The 21,160-nt window shown below is 39.7% G+C and overlaps 1 protein-coding gene across 2 annotated transcripts; it reads left to right on the top strand.

Moving 5' to 3' along the window:
* Positions 1-58: 58 nt before the first annotated feature.
* On the top strand, positions 59-17,961 carry Fam151b (family with sequence similarity 151 member B). 2 transcript variants are annotated; one of them, XM_042691070.1, is made up of 6 exons: positions 59-189; positions 3,714-3,839; positions 5,235-5,400; positions 8,189-8,406; positions 12,179-12,314; positions 17,480-17,961. In XM_042691070.1, the coding sequence occupies exons 1-6, from the start codon at positions 165-167 to the stop codon at positions 17,637-17,639; spliced, it is 831 nt and encodes a 276-aa protein (XP_042547004.1). In that variant the 5' UTR covers positions 59-164; the 3' UTR covers positions 17,640-17,961. The 2 variants fall into 2 exon arrangements, with proteins under 2 accessions (XP_042547004.1, XP_042547005.1); XM_042691071.1 differs by lacking the exon at positions 59-189 and adding an exon at positions 778-792.
* The last annotated feature ends 3,199 nt before the right edge of the window (positions 17,962-21,160 follow it).

The following is a 21,160-nucleotide window of genomic DNA, read 5'->3' as shown; positions in this document are numbered from 1 at the left end:
TCCGGTTGCACTTCAGGGGCTGTGCGCGTGCGCAAAGCTCTGCGCGTGCGCACTCCTCCTCACGGGCGCGCCCGCGAAGCACGGGCCTGCAGCCTGCCCGTAGTGGAGTCAGATTTCCACCCCCTCCCGTGAAGCGCCTGCGCGGACGGCGGGCGTCCGTCACCATGACAACAACCGCTGGGGGCCCAGGTACTCCTCTCTCCTTGACGTCGCTCCGGGCGGTCTCCGCCATAGCCCGCGGCGTGGGCTTCCGGGCGACGGCCTGCCCGGGACACTTTTCGGGCCTCAGTACCCGGGTGGGCGCTGTCGGGGATTCGCCCTGCGGAAGAGCGCCGCTCCGTCCCCGCGGAGCCCCGGTGGCTGGGGATGGACCCCGTCCGCGCCCGGCGCGTGGCGCGGAGGCCGGCTCCGGGAGGAGGTTTAGGGAAGAGCATTTAGCGGGCGCGGGACGCTGGCAAGATGGTTGCCTTCGGAGGACTCGCTTGAAATGGAAGGGCGGGGACGCCTGTGTATCGGTGGAACGGTGGGTCGCTGGGGTCGCTGGGAGGCGGAGCCTGGAGGCGCCTGGCCGGCCGCGTGCGCTCGCTGGGGGCTCCACCGTGGTACTCAGGCCTGCGCTGGGGTCACACCTCTGCCGTCGGAGGCAATCCGCGGCCTGCAACTCCTCCGGAAGCCCCCGTCCTCCCCAAATCAGCCGGCCTGGTGACACTTCTTTTTCAGGGTAGCTGTGTTCCCAGACATAGGACCATTTTCTAAAGTTCTTCGCTTTGAAGAAAGTAAGGACCGAAGTATGTTTGTACCCTGCATCTTTAAAAAGAAAAATCATATCCTCGGTGCTACAAGAGCTTTTAAATAGACATAATTGCAAATGACTGATTTTATGTTATTTTTAACTTTGTGTCCGTCATGGGGGCTGATCTCCGCCTGGGCGCTGCCCCTCAGCTCTTCAGCTCAAGGCTAGCGCTTTACCACGTAAGCCACAGCGCCACTTCCGGCTTTTTTCTGCTTATGTGATGCTGAGGATTCGAACCCAGGGCCTCATGCATGCGAGGCAAGCACACTACCACTGAGCCACCTTCCCAGCCCTAAATTTTTTTATCCTACAAAAATAAAAATGTGTTCTGAACACATAATAAACACAAAAGGCACATTAGGATTTATGATGAAAACTTCCTTCCCATCAACCGATTAATTCCAAGCTTAGGTCAATTAAAGTGTCAGAGCATGCTTAAGGTAGGCTAGAATAGGCTATGACATTGGGTATTAAATGTATTCTTATTGGGCATAAACTCTAGGCCTGGGTGCTGTCCCTCAGCTCTTCAGCTCAAGGTGAGCGCTCTACCACTTGAGCCACAGCGCCACTTTGTTTTCTGTGGTTAATTGGAGATAAGAGTCTCACGGACTTTCCTGCCTGGGCTGGCTTTGAACCGCAATCCTCAGATCTCAGCCTCCCCAGTAGCTAGGATTACAAGCGTGAGCCACTGGCACCCGGCTAAATGTATTCTTGACTTAGGGTATTTCCAATTTATAATATGTTCATCTGGACATATGTCTATTCTCAGATGCAAGGAGCATCTTGTACATAGTTATGGCTGAGTACCATGTAGCAATTCACCTATTTAAAGAATTAGTAGATCTGGGAATGGTGGCTTCCACCTATAATCTTAGCTACATGGAAGATGTAGGTAGGAAGATCATGATTTTTCTAGTTTCTTATAAAAACATACATACCTTAATTTTGGACTTTGTAAGATAGAAACTTCTGTTTTAACTACCCAACTTTGTCAAGGTACCATGAAAATAAGTCTCCCAGAGAGGTATGAATAGGTGCAGCACAGAGATATAGAGTCCCAAGTCATTAGGATTTGATATCTACTCTTTCTCAGCCTCTCCAGCCATCTTACCCGCCCCCTTTTATGGTGCCAGTCCTAGGGCTCGAACTAAGGACCTTGATATTTTGTGCTCAAGGTTTGTGCTCTGCTACTTGAACCACAGCTCTGCTTCTGGCTTTTTGGTGGTTTGGAGGTAAGAGTCCCACAGATTTTTCCTGCCTGGGCAGACTTCAAACTACGATCCTCAGATCCCAGCCTCCTGAGTAGCTAGCGTTACAGGAATGAGCCACTGGTGCCATCTCTCTCTCTCTTTTGTGATGGGGCCTTGCTTTGTAGTCCAGGCAGGCCTCAAAATTACAATCCTCTGGTGCCAAATTCTGAGGGCTGGGTGTAAGGTGTATGCCATCACAGCTGACTCCATTTAGTGTGTATCACAGTGAATACTGTGATTTCATTATTTTCTTGTTGCCATAAATTGCCATTTAAGTTTGTAAGGCCATGACTGTTTCATGTGCTGAATAGGGCCAGTGTCTGAGGTGACTGCTTGGGGACAATGGGGTCCCCAGCCAACTCTTTATTCAGAGTGGTTGCTACATCCCATGTGTATTGGTTAGAAGTTGTCTTTATTTGCCCCTCTCTTCTCTGATCAAATACTGCTTTGCACAATATTTCATTGGCAGTTTCTAATATCTGTTGTTGAACAGTTAATGAAGAGCATAATCTTATGCATAAGATACTAGAAGGCACTTGGAAGGCAATTAATAAATGGTTGAATAAATAAGCAGAGTTAGAGAGATGATAAAGAGAAAATACAGTGTATTTTAAGTTGACAGAATTAACTACATTTCTACATGCTATATAAGTCTATAAATACTATCTCAAGAGTTCACTTAACCACTCATGAATATTTCCAAGAGTCATAATCTGAAGAGAATATGCAGCAGAATGTTCATTGGAACTTCAGATGGAGGAAACAAATTGTACAAAACTAACAAGTTTCAAGCATAACTTTGGCTTTATATTCTTACTTTTATTTATAGGGCTGGGATATGATGTGAAATTTTTGAAGTTTCAACCCTTGAAGATCTATTTCTTGCCATTTAAATTTTCTTCTTGCATCTTTTTTATGCTTCAGATGTTCAGATCATCTTGAATATCTACTGATTATTACATTATGTAACATATGATATCTTTATATTTATTAATACTTGCAGCATCATAATATATGTTGTCTTCAAGTGTTTATATTTTTCCCAGTATAACTACTTTGTTAATATCCCTTATCATCTTCTGTAGGCATAGACTTAAAGGAAATAAAATCACTACCTTGTAAAGATATCTCAAGAGCATTATTCATAATAGCCAATGTATAGAAACAAGCTAGTTATCTGATGGCTGATTTTTAAGTAAAGATGTGTTGTCCACACACACATAGATACACACAAAGAAGAATATTATTCATCCCTAAAAATGACTTATTAATAGCCACGAGTGCATGAGCCTTGAGGGAACTGTTATTCTAAGTGAAAGAGCTACACAAGAAAGAAGGAAATACTGTGTGATGTTATATAGAGAATTTAAAAGAGAATTCAAGTATACAGAAATAGAGAACAAAACTTTAGTTGGGTATGTGTGGAGAATATATGTCAGAGGATATAAAGTGGCAAATCTGTCAAACACATCTGTAGATCTAACATATAGCAAGAGGATTATGGGTAATAAATTGTAATACATATAGAATGTTAATTTGCCTCATATAGTAACCTTTTATCTATCAATATATGTCTCACCACATCATGCCTACATTTGCATAATTTTGCTTCAAAATTTTTTGCTCCATTGAAAGTACCAGTCTTTCTCATGTAAATCCTGTTATTTTAGGATCATGGAGTGAAAATGTACTGGAATATTTTCTGAGAAATAACCAGATTACAACAGAAGATGGCGCTGAGATTGTCTGGTATCATGCTGCTAATCACAAGGCACAAATGTATGAGGCCTTGAGAAGTAAGTTGCTTGCTTTCACTTATCTTGGAGCTAACACAAGTAATAATTTCATCCCTGTCTACTAAGTTAGCTTTTTTTTTCTCAGAGGCTGTTATTGGAATCTTCAAACTACCTCAGTAGCCAAAAAGCCCTTGTACAAGCTGACCTGTTTCTCCAAGTTCACCTGTTATCATCTTCCTATGCTTCTGAAATTCTGAAGAGTTAATTAGCTTACTCCTTTCTTATTATGTACTATAGTTAAAAGAAGTCTTCGCACTTTCAGCTTTCCCCTGGGTACCTCCTTCTCTTAAGTCCACAAATTCATCAGGGAGAAGACTGTCTTCTCCTAGTTGCTACAGATGACAGTGTTGCCAGGTTTTACTGCTGCATAAAACAAGTTGTATATTCTCATACTTCAAATAAGAGTTTCCACACTGCTCTTCCCACTTCCATGACTAGCTCTTTCCTTGCCTTTGTAGCCCTCACTAGGCTTCGAAGCCAATGATGCATGGTTCCTATTTTTTTGTGAGGGCAACACTTGACTTCCAGATGTTTCCTTCTGTTTATATACTTCAAACTTACAACTTAAAATAGCATTGTGTACTATGTCTCATGATAGTGTGGGTCAGCTGACTGGTTCCTTTGCAGGTGGTGTAGATGTAGACCAGAGTCTTTTTTTTTTTTTTTGTCGGTCATGGGGCTTGAACTCTGGGCCTGGGCGCTGGCCCTCAGCTCTTCAGCTCAAGGCGAGCGCTCTACCACTTGAGCTACAGCACCACTTCCGGTTTTCTGGTGGTTTATTGGAGATAGGAGTCTCACGGTCTCTCCTGCCCGGGCTGGCTTTGAACCGCGATCCTCAGATCTCAGCCTCCTGAGTAGCTAGGATTACAGGCGTGAGCCACCAGCGCCCGGCAGACCAGAGTCTTTATAGAGCTGCAGTCAGTGGGGAGCTCAGCTGGAGCTAGAAATCCTATTGTCAAAGAATATGTGCTTATAAACAGAGATATGAGTTTTCAATATACACTTCAGCCATAAGTAATACATAACCACAGTTTCAAATTTGAGAGTTGAGAAGAAAAAATAATGATTCATTATTTCCAGAAGACTTCCGCAAATCTTAGTAAGTCTACCCTCACATACTCATTTTGCTCAGTACTGGAACATGTACATAAGTCTGACAACAGTTTATGCACTCTGTAACTTAAGCAGTGTTTAACTTCTGGTCACCTGTTAATTCATCTGAAAAAAAGTAAGGACAACATATAGGGCTTAGTATAGTACCTGGCATGTAGTCATTCCTCACCATTAGCTTTCTTTCCTTCCTTTTCCATTCCTTGTTATGTACAGGGCATGGCATTTCCTGTGTTTCTGCTTGTTGTTTTATTAGCACTAACTGAAGGTTTTCCATTTGGACAGGCTGTGCTCACATGATAGAGGCTGATGTCCTTCTTCCAGGCGACGAGTCAGAGCATGGTCAGCCAATCATGGCCCACCCTCCTGAAATAAGTAGCGATAACACTTTGCAGGAGTGGCTGGCAGAGGTTATGAAAAGCAATAAAGGCATCAAGCTGGATTTTAAGAGGTATTTATACAAACATGCGTTTGGTTGTTTCAGAAAACTTTGAGAAAAAAATTAATAGTCACACATACCCATGCCTGTGTATTTTTGTACTTAATTCAAACTGCTGGTTGAATTATAGGCTTTAATATGTTCCAGGAATGGACCTGATGCTCGCTGAGATATATGCTAAGATTGTTTCTTGGAACCTTTAGAGGCTACAGTTAATTTTTATAAAGGAATTAGTCACAAGTGATCTGTGTGATAACAGAGTGGTAACTTTAAAAAAAATGCTTCTTTTGGGCTGGGAAGGTGGCTCAGTGGTAGAGCGCTTGCCTTGCGTGCCTGAGGCCCTGGGTTAAATTCCTCAGCACCACATAAGCAAAAAAGAAAAAACTGGAAGTGGCGCTGTGGCTCAAGTGGTAGAGCACTAGCCTTGAGCTGAAGAGCTGAGGGACAGCGCCCAGGCCCAGAGTTCAGACCCCACGACTGGACCCAAAAAAAAAAAAAAAAATGCTTCTTTTGTTGAAAAGCAATCTGTGAGGGAGAGAGTTGGAAGAACATTATTGAAGCAGTTAATATGATTTATTATATGATTTATTATTTTTGTAAATAGAATTATGTAGAGTTTTTCAGTAACTAAAGTGTTTTTTAAAATATTGTTTTGGAAGTATTGATAGTGAAGTGTGACTAAATGTCATTTCCTTCACTCATAAATGAAAATTATTTATAACTTGTATTTATAAGAATATACCAGGAAAGCTCAAGATAAGCTTCATGAAGGCTGCCACTATTGAAATTCAGAATTGATGCTAAACCTACCTCATCTCTGAATCATATTTTAAATTTGAATTAACTCAAGAAAGTAATAAGGATTTAGAATTCTTATAGAATTAGTAAAGCAGTCCAGCCATTTGCTGTAGGACAAGCTGTGTCAGTAAGCCTCGTTGTTGTTGGTGAATGAGGAGTATACAGAATCTTGAGTATACAGCAGTTCGTATTGATGGGGACTTGTGAGTTAAAGAACTGGCTTAAAATTATGAAGATTTTCCAGTGGCATCTAATTCAACTGTTTTATTGACAAAGAAACTTACTCCCCGAGAGGTTTTTTGAACTACCAAAGACAATAGCTAAGCTTTGCTGACTAAACTAGCACCAGATCCTACGATTTTGGAAATACTTATTCCACCATGAAGTAGAGCATTTCATCAGCAGTAATTGGCAATTTCAAGTTTTAGACCTCCTTGCCTTTTTAAGAGCTCAATTTTTCTTGTTTACTGTTTCCCCTTAAATTGTTCCCTGGGATGTTTCCTTTGGCTCCCCACAGATTAGCTTGTTTATTCTTAAATGCTAGCAGCTACCACAAAAGAGCCAGGCTATTAAAAAAATTAATCCTATTATTTGAAGGAGAATGACCAAAACAGCTGTAAGAACATGTATTATTTGTCAGACCATCTTCTAAGAACATTACATGGGTTTCTCATTTAATCTTCCTAACAACCCAGGATGTAGGTCATTGTTGTTATCCTCCTTTTCCACATAGGGAAATGGAGGCAGAGGGGGTCAGGTAGGCTGCTGGAGGTCATATGGTTAGTAATGGAGAGCTTCAACCTGGCTGGAGAGTTTAAGAGGAAGCAGGCTAAATAATATTCTAATCAAAATTTAGTTCTGGAGCTTGAATTCAGGACCTGGCTGCTGTCCTTGAGCTCTTTTGCTCAAGGCTAGTGCTCTACCACTTCAGCCACAGCTTCACCTCTGAACTTCTGATATTCATTTTTTGGGGGAGGTGGGGAGTGGTTCGTTGGAGATAAGAGTACCACAGACTTTCCTACCCACGCTGGCTTTTAACTTTAATCCTGAGATCTGAGCCTCTGGAGTAGCTAGGTTTACAGGTGTAAGCCACCCATGCCTGGCTAATGCATGGTATTTAAATTTTTTATCTGGAGTTTTGGCAAGGAATTACTTTTCCATAATAAGTAATTTAAGTGACTTATTACAATTTTGAATATGATTTTTATTCTTTCATCCTAATTTCTAAATGAAATTCATAAGAAAGCGTGCTATTTTGGTCATTGTAGCTTTATAATGCTCTTTGAAGTCAGATAGTGTGATGCCTCCAGCTTTGCCTTTTTTGCTCAGGATTACAGGCTATTCTGGATTTTCTCTGTTCCATATGACTTGACATGAGAAATGACACATCTTATTTGGAGTTTACAAGCCCAGATTTAGGGTTTATTAATCTTCCATTTCAGGAGCAGAAGAGTAGAAGGAGGAAATATACCACATAGGAACAGAGTGACAATGAGAAGCTAAGAACTAGAGCCTGGCTTCTCTGGTTTTAGTGTAGTACTTCATGGGATTGTTGATTTGACTTTGGAAGGTACACAAAAGGAGTAGAAAGAAGGACAAAAGCCCTGTTAGACATGTCCCATCTTGAAAAAGCGGAGGACCATGAGGGGGGCTGCTCCTGTTCTCCCGAAGTCATCCCCATGATTCTTTGTCTTCCACCACAGATGAGCTACTAACTGTTTTACACTAGCCTAGTGAGGAGCTTCCGAACTTCTACTGGGTCTATACGTAATGGCACTATTCATAGATCTGTAGAACTTTTGCATTCCTTTCATGAATAGTAAGTAGAAATCAATATTTTGAAATATAATGTAGGTTAGCTTTTTCCTCTGCTATGATCCTTGATTTTATTTGTCAAATATTTTTGTATTATGCTATTATCATGAATTTGAGAACATCAACACCAGTGGTCTAAAAGCCCTTTTACTGTGAGAATGTTTTGTTAACAGCCAACTGTTTTTAGTCTGGCAGCCGTGGAACCATCCATGATGCTGCTGGAAAAGGTGAAGAGATACCTGAAGTGTCCTGTGTGGATTAATGCTGATATTCTTCCGGGTCCAAATGGGAGTGGCAAGGTAGTAGATGCGAAACCATTTATAGACACCGTGACATCCTTCTTTCCAGATGTGACATTTTCCCTTGGTTGGACAACAGGCTGGCATCCTGAAAAAGTCAATGAAGGTGATTGATCATTCTAATAATGTGTTTAAAGTTAGTCAAATTAAAATATCCTCCAGTTATAAAAATAGTACCTTTAATACAAAGCCAATAAAAAAAACAAACCCCTTCCAACAAAATCTAAGAGTCTAGTGCTGAGAAAGTCCTGACCCTTCATGTATGGGTTTGACCCTTCTTTCCCAATGGCACTGTGCTCATTGGTTTCACTCTCTTCATCTGTCACCAAATGGAAATACTTGGTTGAAAAGTCTAGATTTACTGAAGTGAAGTTGCCTCTTTACATATTTTGAACAAGTCCTGAGTTGCTCTTGTGTTGTTGTTGAACCGTTGGACCATTTTAGTGCCTTCTTCACCCTCTCCCCCAATTACACTGTGAAGCAACCTCTATATTTTAGATAATGGATGCAAAAACTTTTCAGAAGTAAGAGTAATTGAAGAGCAAAAGTTCTGCCCTTTAGATATTAGGGGCACCTCCTTACGTTTCTTTGATTGGACAAGACATTGGGAAGCCCCGAGACACTTCTGGGGCTAGATTTGTTCTTTGCATTCGCATCCTGCTACAGGTAGACATGATCAGCTTCTTATTACACTCCCTTGGCTCATGTTTGTATTTTCTTTGCAAATCCTTAGGCAGTGATGTCTAGGTTAAACAGCCAGTAAACAACTCAGTGCCCTAGAACATTAGTTCACATGGTAAAAGTAATAAAGTATTTGGAATCTATACAGGTTTTATCTATGGGCTTCAGCGCACTCTTTTTTCTGCTTAAGGGCCTGGGTCCTGTCCCTGAGCTTTTGTGTTCAAGGCCAGAGCTCTACCACTTAAGCCACATTTCTACCTCTGGCATTTTGGTGGTTAAGTGGAGATAAGAGTCTTTCAGACATTCCTATCTGAGCTGTGATCCTCAGATCTCAGCCTTCTGTGTAGGTAGGATTATTGATGTGAGCTAGTCATTTTTAAATTAATTGGCTATTGCTTTGTATTATCATTATGTGTGTATGGGGGTGCTGAGGATTGAATTTATTGCCCTATTACTGAGTTGTTTCCTCAGTTCCAGATATAACGGTTTCTTGTTCAGCATGAGGTTAGAATAACTGTCACCTAGTGGGTAATGACACAGATTGTGACTTTCTTAGCCAATAATTGATACAATTGAGAGAAAAAAACTATCCTAACTCAATTAAAAATTTCTAATCATTTAGATTTTTATTATTTTCATTGAGGTAATACATAATTTAAAATGCTGAAGAGTAGCACTGTTTGAAAAGAAATGTACTTACTTATGTAACTGTAACCCCTCTGTACATCACCTTACAGTAAAATAAAATTTAAAAAAATGCTTGAAGAAAATAAACTGAAAAGTATTTAGTACCTCTCTTGTGATTATAACCTCTATCTTGTCCCTGTGTAATCTAACAAGGGCTCTCCCCCAGGTTTGCACCTAGTAAACCATGTCTGCAACCAGAGTGTGCTCAAGTTCTTTTCCATCACTGTGTTCAACATTACCAACAAGTGTTTTATCCTGCTCTACTTCTTATGCTAAAGATTGTTAAAAAGAGTATGTATAGCTTTCTAACCATAGTATAGTTTCTGTTAGCAATCCCTTCTTCTAGTATTCTAGTATTCTGTAATTTTGAAAACTTAAAGAAAAAAACATTTCCTTTTTATTTACCAGAAATTTACCTACTAAATTGAGATATTCACTGAGGATTTCTGCAAATCCTCCTTTACCTTCCAAGACTTTTTACAACCCACTTTTGGTAGAGATTAGGGCAATACAAAATGAAACAGTTTTTAGATGCTATTTATACACAACCAGTGCATTTTCTAGAATATCCCAACAAGATTTATAAAGTCAGTTTTACTTCTACTTGTACTATACATAAAATCTGTAAGTGATTTGGACTAACCACAAAGAAAATTGAAGTCAGTTATCACTTAAACAGCTATTAAATACCTAGTAATCACTTTTTCTTGGAAAAGTTAACTAACACAAATAGAAAAATCTCCATTTATAGAGCATATTAATGATACAGAATGACCTAAGAGATGACACATACCTTAGAATCTTTCAATAAAAATACTATCATATTTTTTTATTTGAGAGATTAGAAGTTATTTATTTATTTTTGGTGCTGATACTAGAACTGGGCATTTTCACTCCCTGTTGGAGCTCTGCCGCTTGAACCACACCCCCACATAGCATTTTGCTAGTTATTTGGAGATAGAGTCTCTCAGACTTTTCTTCCCAGGCTGGCTTTGAACCTTGGTCCTCAGATTGCTGCCTCTTGAGTATCTAGTATTATAGACATAAGCCATTGATGCCTGACTTTGTGGGTTTTTCTTTTTTTTTTCTTCTCTTTCTGTCTTTATGTACTTAAGAAAAAGATCTTAGCAATGAAGTAAGTTAAAATTGTTTCAAATATGCTTTTTTTTACTTGAGAGATTAGTAAAACTTCCTTGGATTTTGTTTTCTATTTTTTGTTTTGTGCTGGAGATTGAACCCAAGCCTGACATTTTTTTTTTTTTTTTTTGTCGGTCGTGGGGCTTGAACTCTGGGCCTGGGCACTGTCCCTCAGCTCTTCAGCTCAAGGCGAGTGCTCTACCACTTGAGCTACAGCGCCACTTCCGGTTTTCTGGTGGTTTATTGGAGATAGGAGTCTCACGGTCTCTCCTGCCCGGGCTGGCTTTGAACCGCGATCCTCAGATCTCAGCCTCCTGAGTAACTAGGATTACAGGCGTGAGCCACCAGCGCCTGGCAAGCCTGATATATTTTAAGCTCATGTTCTATCATTGAGCTACACCTCTATCCCCTTAAAGCCTCTTTAATGTTATAAGTTGTGCTCTAGATTAATGTGGTATTTTTATTTATTTATTTATATTTTTGTTGGTCGTGGAGCTTAATCTCTGGGCTTGGGCACTGTCAGCTCAAGGCGAGCTCTCTACCACTTGAGCTACAGCACCACTTCCAGTTTACTAGTGGTTTATTGGAGATAAGAGTCTCACAGACTTTCCTGCTCAGGCGAGCTTTGAACCACAATCCTCAGATCTCAGCCTCCTGTGTAGCTAGCATTACAGGTGTGAGCCATTGGCGCCCAGCTATTTTTTTTGTTTTTGTTATTTTTGTCGGTCGTGGGGCTTGAACTCTGGGCCTAGGCATTGTCCCTCAGCTCTTCAGCTCAAGGCTAGCACTCTACCATTTGAGCCACAGCGCCACTCCTGGTTTTCTGGTAGTTAATTGGAGATAAGAGACTCACAGACTTCCTGCTCAGGCAGGCTTTGAACCTTGATCCTCAGATCTCAGCCTCCTGAGTAGCTAAGATTACAGGTGTGTGCCATTGGCGCCCGGTGATATGGTTTTTATATACATTTTCCACTACAGATATTTTCTTGGATAACCAAGTATGGGAGTGTGATTCTTCACAGAAAAATCATAAGTTTGAGGCTATTTGAGCTACATATTAAGAACCCTGTCTCTTAAATTTAAAACCTAAAACCATATTTGGTTGGGTTGGAGATATGACTTGGAGTTAGATAATTTGTTTGCCTTGAGTAAGACCCTAGGTACCTCCATCCTACCACACAATTAAAAAAATGTTCACTTGTATTGTGATATTTCAATTTACTCTGACTCCAAATGGAAAAACTTATAAATTATCTATTCATTTACCTGTAAATTTGCAATAGATTTATCTATTTGAGCTAATTGATTTTTTAATTTAATTGACTTCTAAGATTTTAATTAGAAATCTTCATTTTTTTTCTCTTTCATTTCAGGGTACAGTTGGACAATGGTGAAAGAGATGGAATATATATGCAGTGGACTCAATCAGCCCGTAACATTCCCTGTCAGGGCAGCATTAGTCAGGCAGTCCTGTTCTCAGTTACTTTGGCTATTAACAAAATCAAACAGGTATGTATTAGTTTAACAAGGTAAAGTGTGCAAGGTGTGCAATTGAGTATGTGTGAGAATCAACTTAGCTTGAAAATCATAGGACAGTGTGTATGAGAAGAAAAGGAAATGGAAAAGGTTGTGTATATGCACAGATTCCCCCAGCAGATGGAAGCTCTGTGGACTTTCTCTTACTTAACAGCTAGTCTTTTAACCTGTTTCATACAAAAGGTTGTACATGAAATAGATGCTCCCCCAGTGCTATCATCTTGCTTTATTATTACATAGTCACAAACTGTTAAAAGGGGATAAATTACTTTCTCTCTTAATTAATTTCATTTCAGAAATCTTTTTCATACAAAGTTTTATTAAAATTCCCTTTTTTCTTTCTCTTTTCCTTCTTGGATGGATCTCTATATTGCATATATTGGGTATATTAATCCTCGAAAGTTTGTTCACAATTTTTCCTTGTTTTTTATCCCCTTTTTCTTCTTTTCTAAGTATACAATTTCAAATAAACTCTTTGAGTTTATGGAGTATTTTTTTCTGCTTGAGTCTGTTGCTCATTGTTGTATTTTTCATGACATTATATTCTTTAGTTCCAGAATTTCTGTTGGGTTCTTATTTTATGATTTGTCTCTATTATATTTATTTTTTATTTTTTTCGGGGTCGGTTGTGGGGCCTGAACTCTGGGCCTGGGCGCTGTCCCTCAGCTCTTCAGCTCAAGGCTAGCGCTCTACCACTTGAGCCACAGCACCACTTCTGGCTTTTTTCTTTTTTGCTTATGTGGTGCTGAGGAATCGAACCCAGGGCCTCATGCATGCAAGGCAAGCGCTCTACCACTGAGCCACCTTCCCAGCCCCTCTATTGTATTTCTAATTTTGTTCATATGTTGATTTCTTGATTTCATTCTCTTATAGCTTCTTGAGCATCTTTTAGAACAGTGTTTTTACGTTCACAGATATATCATAGTTTTTTCATTTCTTCTAGGTTGTTTAGAACAGAATTATTGTGAGCAGAGCACTGGTTGCTCATACCTGTAATCCTAGCTACTCAGGAGGTTGAGAGCCAGAGATCAAAGCCAACCCAGGTAGAAAAGTCCATGATACTCTCCAAAATAACCAGCAAAGAAGTGTGGCTCGAGTGACAAAGCCACTAGCTGAGCAAAGTTAGGCCAGTATGATACCCTGAATTTAGAAAACTGTAAGAAGAATAGCAGTAACAGTAGCAGCAGGAGGAAGAGGAGAAGGAGGAGGAAGAAGTGGAGGAGGGGAAAGGGAAGAAGGTGGAGGAAGGAAGAAAGGAAGGAAGGAAGGCAGGCAGGCAAATAAGGAAGGAAGGAAGGCAGGCAAATAAGGAAGAGAGGAAGGAAGGAAGGAAGGAAGGAAGGAAGAAGGAAGGAAGAAAGGAAGGAAGGAAGGAAGGAAGGAAATTACTGAGTTCCTTTGATAGAGTTATATTGTCAAATTTCAACTCTACTGAGCGTTTTAGATGGAAAGACCTTCCCAAGTCAAACTGTGTCAAGATTCTGTGGCTCTTCCATAACTGTTCTCTGGATGCACATACTTTACCCATCTTATTTCTTCTTTTGCGCTTTCTCTTAAGCTTGGACAGCCAGGCTGAGGGCTGGAAACCTCCTATTTATTTTCCTTCCTGTAGTGCTCTAAAGCAGTGAAGCATATTTTCCAAATTCAGAAGAATCAATCTGGCTGTTTGTGCTCATGCATGATCTGCAGAGGCTTGAGTGTGTCATCTGTGAGGATGCCATGGACGAGGGCGTCACAGAGTACTGGTTGTAATCATGGGCCTGTGGAGCATCCACAGGTATCCATCCTCCAAGGCTTGTAAGCAGAGATCTTGGAAGTCTGTGACATGATTAACTGGAACTACCGCCACTTCATTGAGTTCCATGGATTGATTGCTTTGAACCCTCACCTCTTCTTCCTCCTAGTTGCCCTCAGACTTGATCAGATTCCCTCAGTATCCTGGGTAAGGTGAAAATGAATCCGATTTCTTGACCATCATCCCACAAGTTTAGGGAAACTGAGAATTCATTATGTTTCTACTTTCCCACATGGGAAAAATCAGATGGCAAGGAGGTCTCTTTGGACCCTAACTGGATTACACTGGGAGAATGGGGTGTGGATAAAGTGAAACTGTTCTTTTTCACACTTCTCCAAGTGTCTCCTTAATACTTTTTTCCATGGGTCATTGCCAAAAATCATTGTTTCTCTAGGAGGATGAGAGCTAAAAACTATAATGTGTGCTCGTGTAACTCATTGAAGATGATAGTCGTGCCCACATCTAGCTTCATGTAGAGCTGGGGAACGTAGTTTCTATTTTGTATGACTTTTATGTCTAGAAAAGAATTCAGAGGTTTATTAAGTAAAAAGGAGAATGGATATTGAACAAAGCTGCCAGTTTCTGTCACACAGTTATATATACTGTTATTTAAATAAGAAATTGGTTCAAAAACCCAAAAGAATAAAGGATCATGCTGTGAAAAATCTTTTCTTCCATCTACCAGTCTTCCTGACCAATCTTGCTAACCACAGTTGTCAGTTTCTTGTTATTTTATTTATTTATTTTTTTGGTCAGTCATGGGGCTTGAACTCTGGGCTTGGGCGCTGTCCCTGCGCTCTTCAGCTCAAGGCGAGCGCTCTACTGCTTGAGCTACAGCACCACTTCCTGTTTCTTAGTGGTTTATTGGAGATAAGAGTCTCCCAGCCTTTCCTGCCCGGGCTGGCTTGGAACCATGATCCTCAGATCTCAGCCTTCTGAGTAGCTAGGATTGCAGGCATGAGCCACCGGTGCCCAGCTAACAGTTGTCAGTTTCTTATTAACCTGTTATAGCTTCTTTGTAAATATAAGTGGATATGTAAATATAGATTCTTATTTTCCCTCCTTGTAAAACAAAATATCCATTGTATACAGCTAGCTTATTAAGGTAAGAGGACAAGAGATGAGAAGTGAGGGAGAAGAGAGGTTGGGCTGGAGCAGGGACACAGAGGTCCCTCCTGAGATGTTGTTTTGTGTTTTGGTTAACTGACTTATACTTGATGATAACTTATATAACTTATGTATGTTTTTGGACAGTAAGAAGCTTTAAAATGTAGGTAGATAATTTATTTGAATGAACATAATTTAAGATACTCTTTAGCAATTTTGTTTTTTCATTTTTATTTAAGTTTAGTGGGAGGGGGGAATATGAAATGAGGCAAGCTAACACTGGAAAGCTCTTCTTTTAACCACGATGATCATATCTGTGTCTTTTTATAAGTCTTGTCACCATGGTGCCCAGATAAATTAATAGATTCCATTCTAGCATGAAATATAGGCTTCAAAGAGAATTTTCACTTTTCCTCTATGATCTGTGTGGTAGTTTAAAATTATTTCTGGTTTGTCATATAATACTGCTGTGGCAAAATCCAAAGTACTTTCCTTTGTTATATATCGAAAATGGTGTAACTGTTCACGAGGGCAGGAATATGTCAGTGTAACAAGACCAATGCCCAATCACACAGCTATTTCTTATGGGTAGTAGAAGAAATGCTTTGGGGATTACCTCCTCCCTTCCTCCAAATTATGACAAATTTATGGGGAAAATAAATATGAAACTACTTAGGGCTTTGCTTTTCCATAGACTCTAATGTAACCATATGACTGAAAGAAATTATTATTGTTGTTGTTGTTTTACTAGTCCTGGAGCTTGAACTCAGGGCCTGGGTGCTGTCCCTGAAGCTCTTTTGCTCAAGTCTAGGACTCTGCCACTTGAGCCACAGCTCCACTGCTGGCTTTTTAGTAGTTAATTGGAGATAAGAATCTCATGTATTTTCCTGCCTGGCTGGCTTTGTAGCTGAGATTACAGGTGTGAGCCACCAGGACCTGGCTAAGAGATGAATATAGGGTAGAAATGACATTTTGATTACAGTATTCCTAAATCCATAAAATGTTGTATATGTTATTGTTCTTTAACTTCAGAAATGGTTGTAAATTTATTCTTTCTGATATTCTTAATGACATCCCTTGATGTGTTATCATCTCATACAAAAATCTCCCAAAGAGATAGCAGGGCCATCATAAGTGACTATGGATGTTGGCAATGGTAGTGATATCCTGGTCCCTTCACATTCTGCTGTTAATGCTTTCCCCTCATACAGACTACTGAATAAACCCAGGTTACAGCTCTCACTTTTTTGCATTTGTGCCAGTCCTGGAGCTTGAACTTGGCCTGAGCACTGTCCCTGAGCTCTTTTGCTCAAGGCTAGTGCTGTAGCACTTGAGCCTCAACTCTACTTCCAGCTTTTTGATGGTTAATTGGAGATAAGAGTCCACAGACTTGCTTTCCTGGGTTGGTTTCTAACTGCAATCTTCAGACCTCAGCCTCCTGAGTAGCTAGGATTATAGGTGTGAGCCAATTGGGCCCAGTAACAGCTGTATTTTTTTTATTTTATTTTATTTTTTTTTAATCAGTCCTCGGGCTTGAACTTTGAGCCTGGGCATTGTCCCTGAGCTCTTCAGCTCAAAGTGAGTGTCTACCATTTGAGCCACAGCACCACTTCCAGTTTTCTGGTGGTTAATTGGAGATAAGAGTCTCATGGACTTTCCTGCCCAGGGTGGCTTTGAACTACAGTCCTCAGATCTCAGCCTCTTGAGTAGCTAGGATTACAGGCATGAGCCACCAGTGCCTGGCTTAACAGCTGGAATTTTGACATTAGGTAACACAGTCCCTTCAGTTCCTTTTTCCAAAATTTGACATATTTTTATTTATTTATTTATTGTGTTACTAGTCTGAGTTTCTAAAAGCCATGTAAGGACTGGAATATAGCTCAGTGGCAAAGCACTTGCCTAGCAAGTGCAATGTCCTGGATTCAGTCCCCAGTACCAAAACAGAAAAGATATATGTATATGTATATTTGGCTTTTCATATATATATATATATATATATATATATATATATATATATGCAGTTTAAAAACCCAAACAAAAAAAATAAAAGTCATGTAGTATTTCTGTAATTCAAATATAGTTGCTATGCAATTTTGACAAACACCGGTGTATGTTTGTGTATGTTTGGTATAGAAACAAATATGTATTTTTAGACTTAGTAGAATCACTTGCCATTGTTTCTTACCAAAAAAAAAAAAAAGGCTTTTAACTACATAGTTCTCTTATTTTAATACAGGTACAGCCTGACTATTTGGACTGGAAAAACTGATAACTATCCCATTGAAGATTTGCTTTATATTAGAGAGCACTTTAATAAAAATCAAGTTTTCTATGACATTTTGGAACCACAAAATCAAGAATTTAAAAAAGCCATTGGAATCAAAGTTAATTTCTGAGAAAATTTGTCTACATTACTTCCTGTTATCATATCCATCTGTGCTTTATTTTTGCAGTTATTTGACAAAGGTGAAAGGGACAATTTCATTTTAGTATTTTAACAGCTGCCATAAAATCATTTTTTTAGTTACAGTAAAAATACTTAACTTGGGTATAATGTTGCATGTTTGTAATTCCAGCGTTTGGAAGGCTGAGGCAGATGGCTATATAGTGAAGGTTTGTCTTAAAAGAACAACAGCAAAACCTCTATGAGTTTTCTCCTAATGACCATGCATTAATTTTGTGAAAAGACTGGAATAAATAAATTGCAATTTGGTGATATTTGACCCTCTATTCTTTAATCCTAAATAGTGTTTTTTTCTTTTCACTGGTCCCAAGGCTTGAACTCTGGGCCTGGGTTTCTCCCTGAGCTTCTTTTGCTCAAGGCTAGCATTCTACCATTTGAACCACAGCCCCACTTATAGCTTTTAATCATTAATTGGAGATATGAGTCACATGGACCTTTTGGCCCAGGCTGACTTCCAACTGTGATCCTTAGATTTCAGCCTCCTGAATAGCTAGGATTACAGGTGTGACCCACCAGCACTTGGCTATTTTTTAAATGTTATGTTTAAAAAATCTTGTTGTGCACTGATGACTTACACCTATAATCCTATCTACTCAAGAGTCTGCTGGAAACTCAGGCAAATCTACAAGATTTTTGGAAATCAGATATCTGGAACTGGAGTTGTGGCACAAGTGGTAGAGTGCCAACAATGAGTAAAAAGTTGAATGAGAGTGTGAGGCCTTGAATTCAAGTCTAGTACCAGCACATACACATAAAAAAAGAGAAAAGAAAAATTGTTTTATGTTGAGATATCTGAGTCTAATGTTACTTAGGTTAACGTTTTTAGAGGTACACTTGTAAACTGTTCTTAGGAACATAAACAATTATGAAATTTATTCTGTTGAGTAGCAAATTTGAATGATTATTCAGGGGGAAAAGCAATCTTTTTTTTTGGGGGGGGGGGGATCCGGTTGTGTGGCCTGAACTCTGGGCCTGGGCACTGTCACTCAGCTCTTCAGCTCAAGGCTAGCACTCTACCACTTGAGCCACAGCGCCACTTCCAGCTTTTTTTCTTTTTGCTTATGTGGTGCTGAGGAATCAAACCCAGGGCATCAGGCATGTAAGGCAAGCGCTCTACCACTGAGCCACCTTCCCAGCCCCATGGGAAAAGTAATCTTTATCCCTACTAATCCTCACACAGGTGGTGGTAAGCAGGACGGGAACCCTTGAACTATGGAAAGTGAATCAAATCCATCAGGTATACTTGTGGGGAGTGGCCTTGCAGGCAGAAAAGGTACACCAGCCAGGTGGGAAAGAGCCTTTGTCTTGACATGGTCAAAACAAAATATGAGGTGCCAAACTATGAAGCAAGGGATAAATTTCCACACTAAATTCATACCTTTCCTCTTAGTCAGTGGGAGCCATGGCTCTATTTTGAGGAGAAAAGATTATCCATCAAGAAAGTGTAACAATGGGTTACAATGGCAGGAAGAAGACAGAAACCAATCAAAAGAGTAGGACTTCTTAAAATGAAAGAAGAAAACCTTTAAGTAAAGTAGTATGGTAACAAAAGGAGATGAAGAAGCAGAGAGGGAAATTAAAAAGGAAGTCTTGTAGGAGTTTCAAAACAAGACAAATGAGTATGGAAGAGGCGGGGAGGGATCTAGGATTCTTAGCTTGGATGACAGCAGGCCAGATAAAGTCACTGAGCCCAAACAGGATGAGAAAGAGGTTAGGCATGGCTTTATTTCCCCCCACTGGTTCGTTGATATTGCTACCCCATACCAACTAACAAAGATAAAGCCATCTATCTGACATTGGACTTAACCTACTACTATTAAGAAAGATGTTCTATTTTTTATTTAATTCTGCCAGTTTCTTAAAAATCAACTATCCTTACTCCTCCACAAAATGCAGTTACTTCTATTTTACTACATATTTCAACTATTTGCTAATCTTATACATTAGGACCACCCACACAGCACCATGATCAGAGTGGAAAGAAAGCATGCAGCATGTGGCTCTCAAGGAAGGGTCCCTTTCTTCTCCCTTCTGCTCTCTGGTAGCACCCAGCCCACTAACCCTGGTGACTGAGTTGTGCTCACTATAGTTGGTGTTGTAGATCAAAGCTAGTAGTTGCTCCCTGTCTTCATGAACATGAAAACAAAGGTAGAGTTATAGCTCTTGAAATCCTGAAGTCCCAAAGCCTATTTTCAACAATATGTTATTTACTTTTTGTGACTGGACAAAAATACCTGACAAAAACAGGAAGAATTTATTTTGGCTCATGGTTTCAGAGGGTTCTGTCCATAGTTGATTAGCTCCGTGGTTTTGGGTAGAATAATCAAGAGAAGCTGGGGATGGATGAACTTCTTCCACCTCACTAAATACAGGATACAGAAGGGGGAATCTAAGGGGAAAGGGACCAGGGACAAGATGCCCCATAAACTCCCCCCTCCAAGTGGCTGATTTCTTCCAGCTTGATCCCACCTCCTAAAGTCTCCAGAACCTCCCAAAACAGTGCCACTTGCTGGAGACCAAGCATCATCCTGGTCTTGTGGGGACATTCCAATTTTTCAAACCATAGCAAACTTTCTTTTCAACCTGCAGAATCTAGAAGTATTAATATATAAATAAAGCCATCTCTAAATGACTCCTGCCATGGATCACTATTATCTATGTTCTTGGAAATCTTGGTCTCCAGTAACTAAAAATGGTACCTATAAAAGTTAATGAAGTTTCGCTAAAGTTAAATCATACTGTTACATGATATTATAATTTAACATAAGACCAGATTAAACACACACACACATGATTCTGTTATAAGCATCTGTGGTTCAGCTTTGGCACATTAACATATATTTCACTTAACATATATTTCACTTAATGGAGTGTAAAGTCCCATAGAATGGCCTTAGAACCAGATTCCAACAATCATGGCACTGAAAATATTCTTAGGTTTGCTAGCAAGTTAAAAAAGTAGTATTGAGTTTTTCCTAGCTTTCTTTAACAAATGTAGCACAATTTTTATGTTCAAATCTTTGCTCTCAGCATTTAAGAAATAAAAAAACAATAATCAGCAATAGTCAAAATGATTTTTAAATCTTTATTGGTACTGTCTTCTTTTGAACTAATCTATTTACATGTTCTTCCAAACTATATCCTTACAATGTAAAGTCAAGTACTTAACTCGATATTAAAACTCGCAAAAAGCAGTTAGCTACTTATAAACATCAGGTACAATTTTAAGTTCTGAATTAAAAAAATTTCTAATGTACTGAATGCTTTGCGAAAATATTAACTGGAAAAGCCTCTAATTTTTAAAATAAAAGTCACAGTAAGTAAATAATTACTACGTACACAACAACTTGCTTTTATGACATTACTGAGAAGAGCACTGTGCCCAGCATTAGGCTCTTTTCTCTATTTCTAGAATGCAAATAAAGTTGTCTGTGACAATTATCAGGTTAATAC

This window comes from Dipodomys spectabilis, unplaced genomic scaffold (assembly GCF_019054845.1).
Source record: "Dipodomys spectabilis isolate Male_0828 unplaced genomic scaffold, ASM1905484v1 ptg000140l, whole genome shotgun sequence".
In the NCBI taxonomy this organism is placed as follows: domain Eukaryota; kingdom Metazoa; phylum Chordata; class Mammalia; order Rodentia; family Heteromyidae; genus Dipodomys; species Dipodomys spectabilis.
The sequence above is the reverse complement of the archived record's forward strand: the minus strand, read 5'-3'. Positions and strand labels throughout refer to the sequence as shown.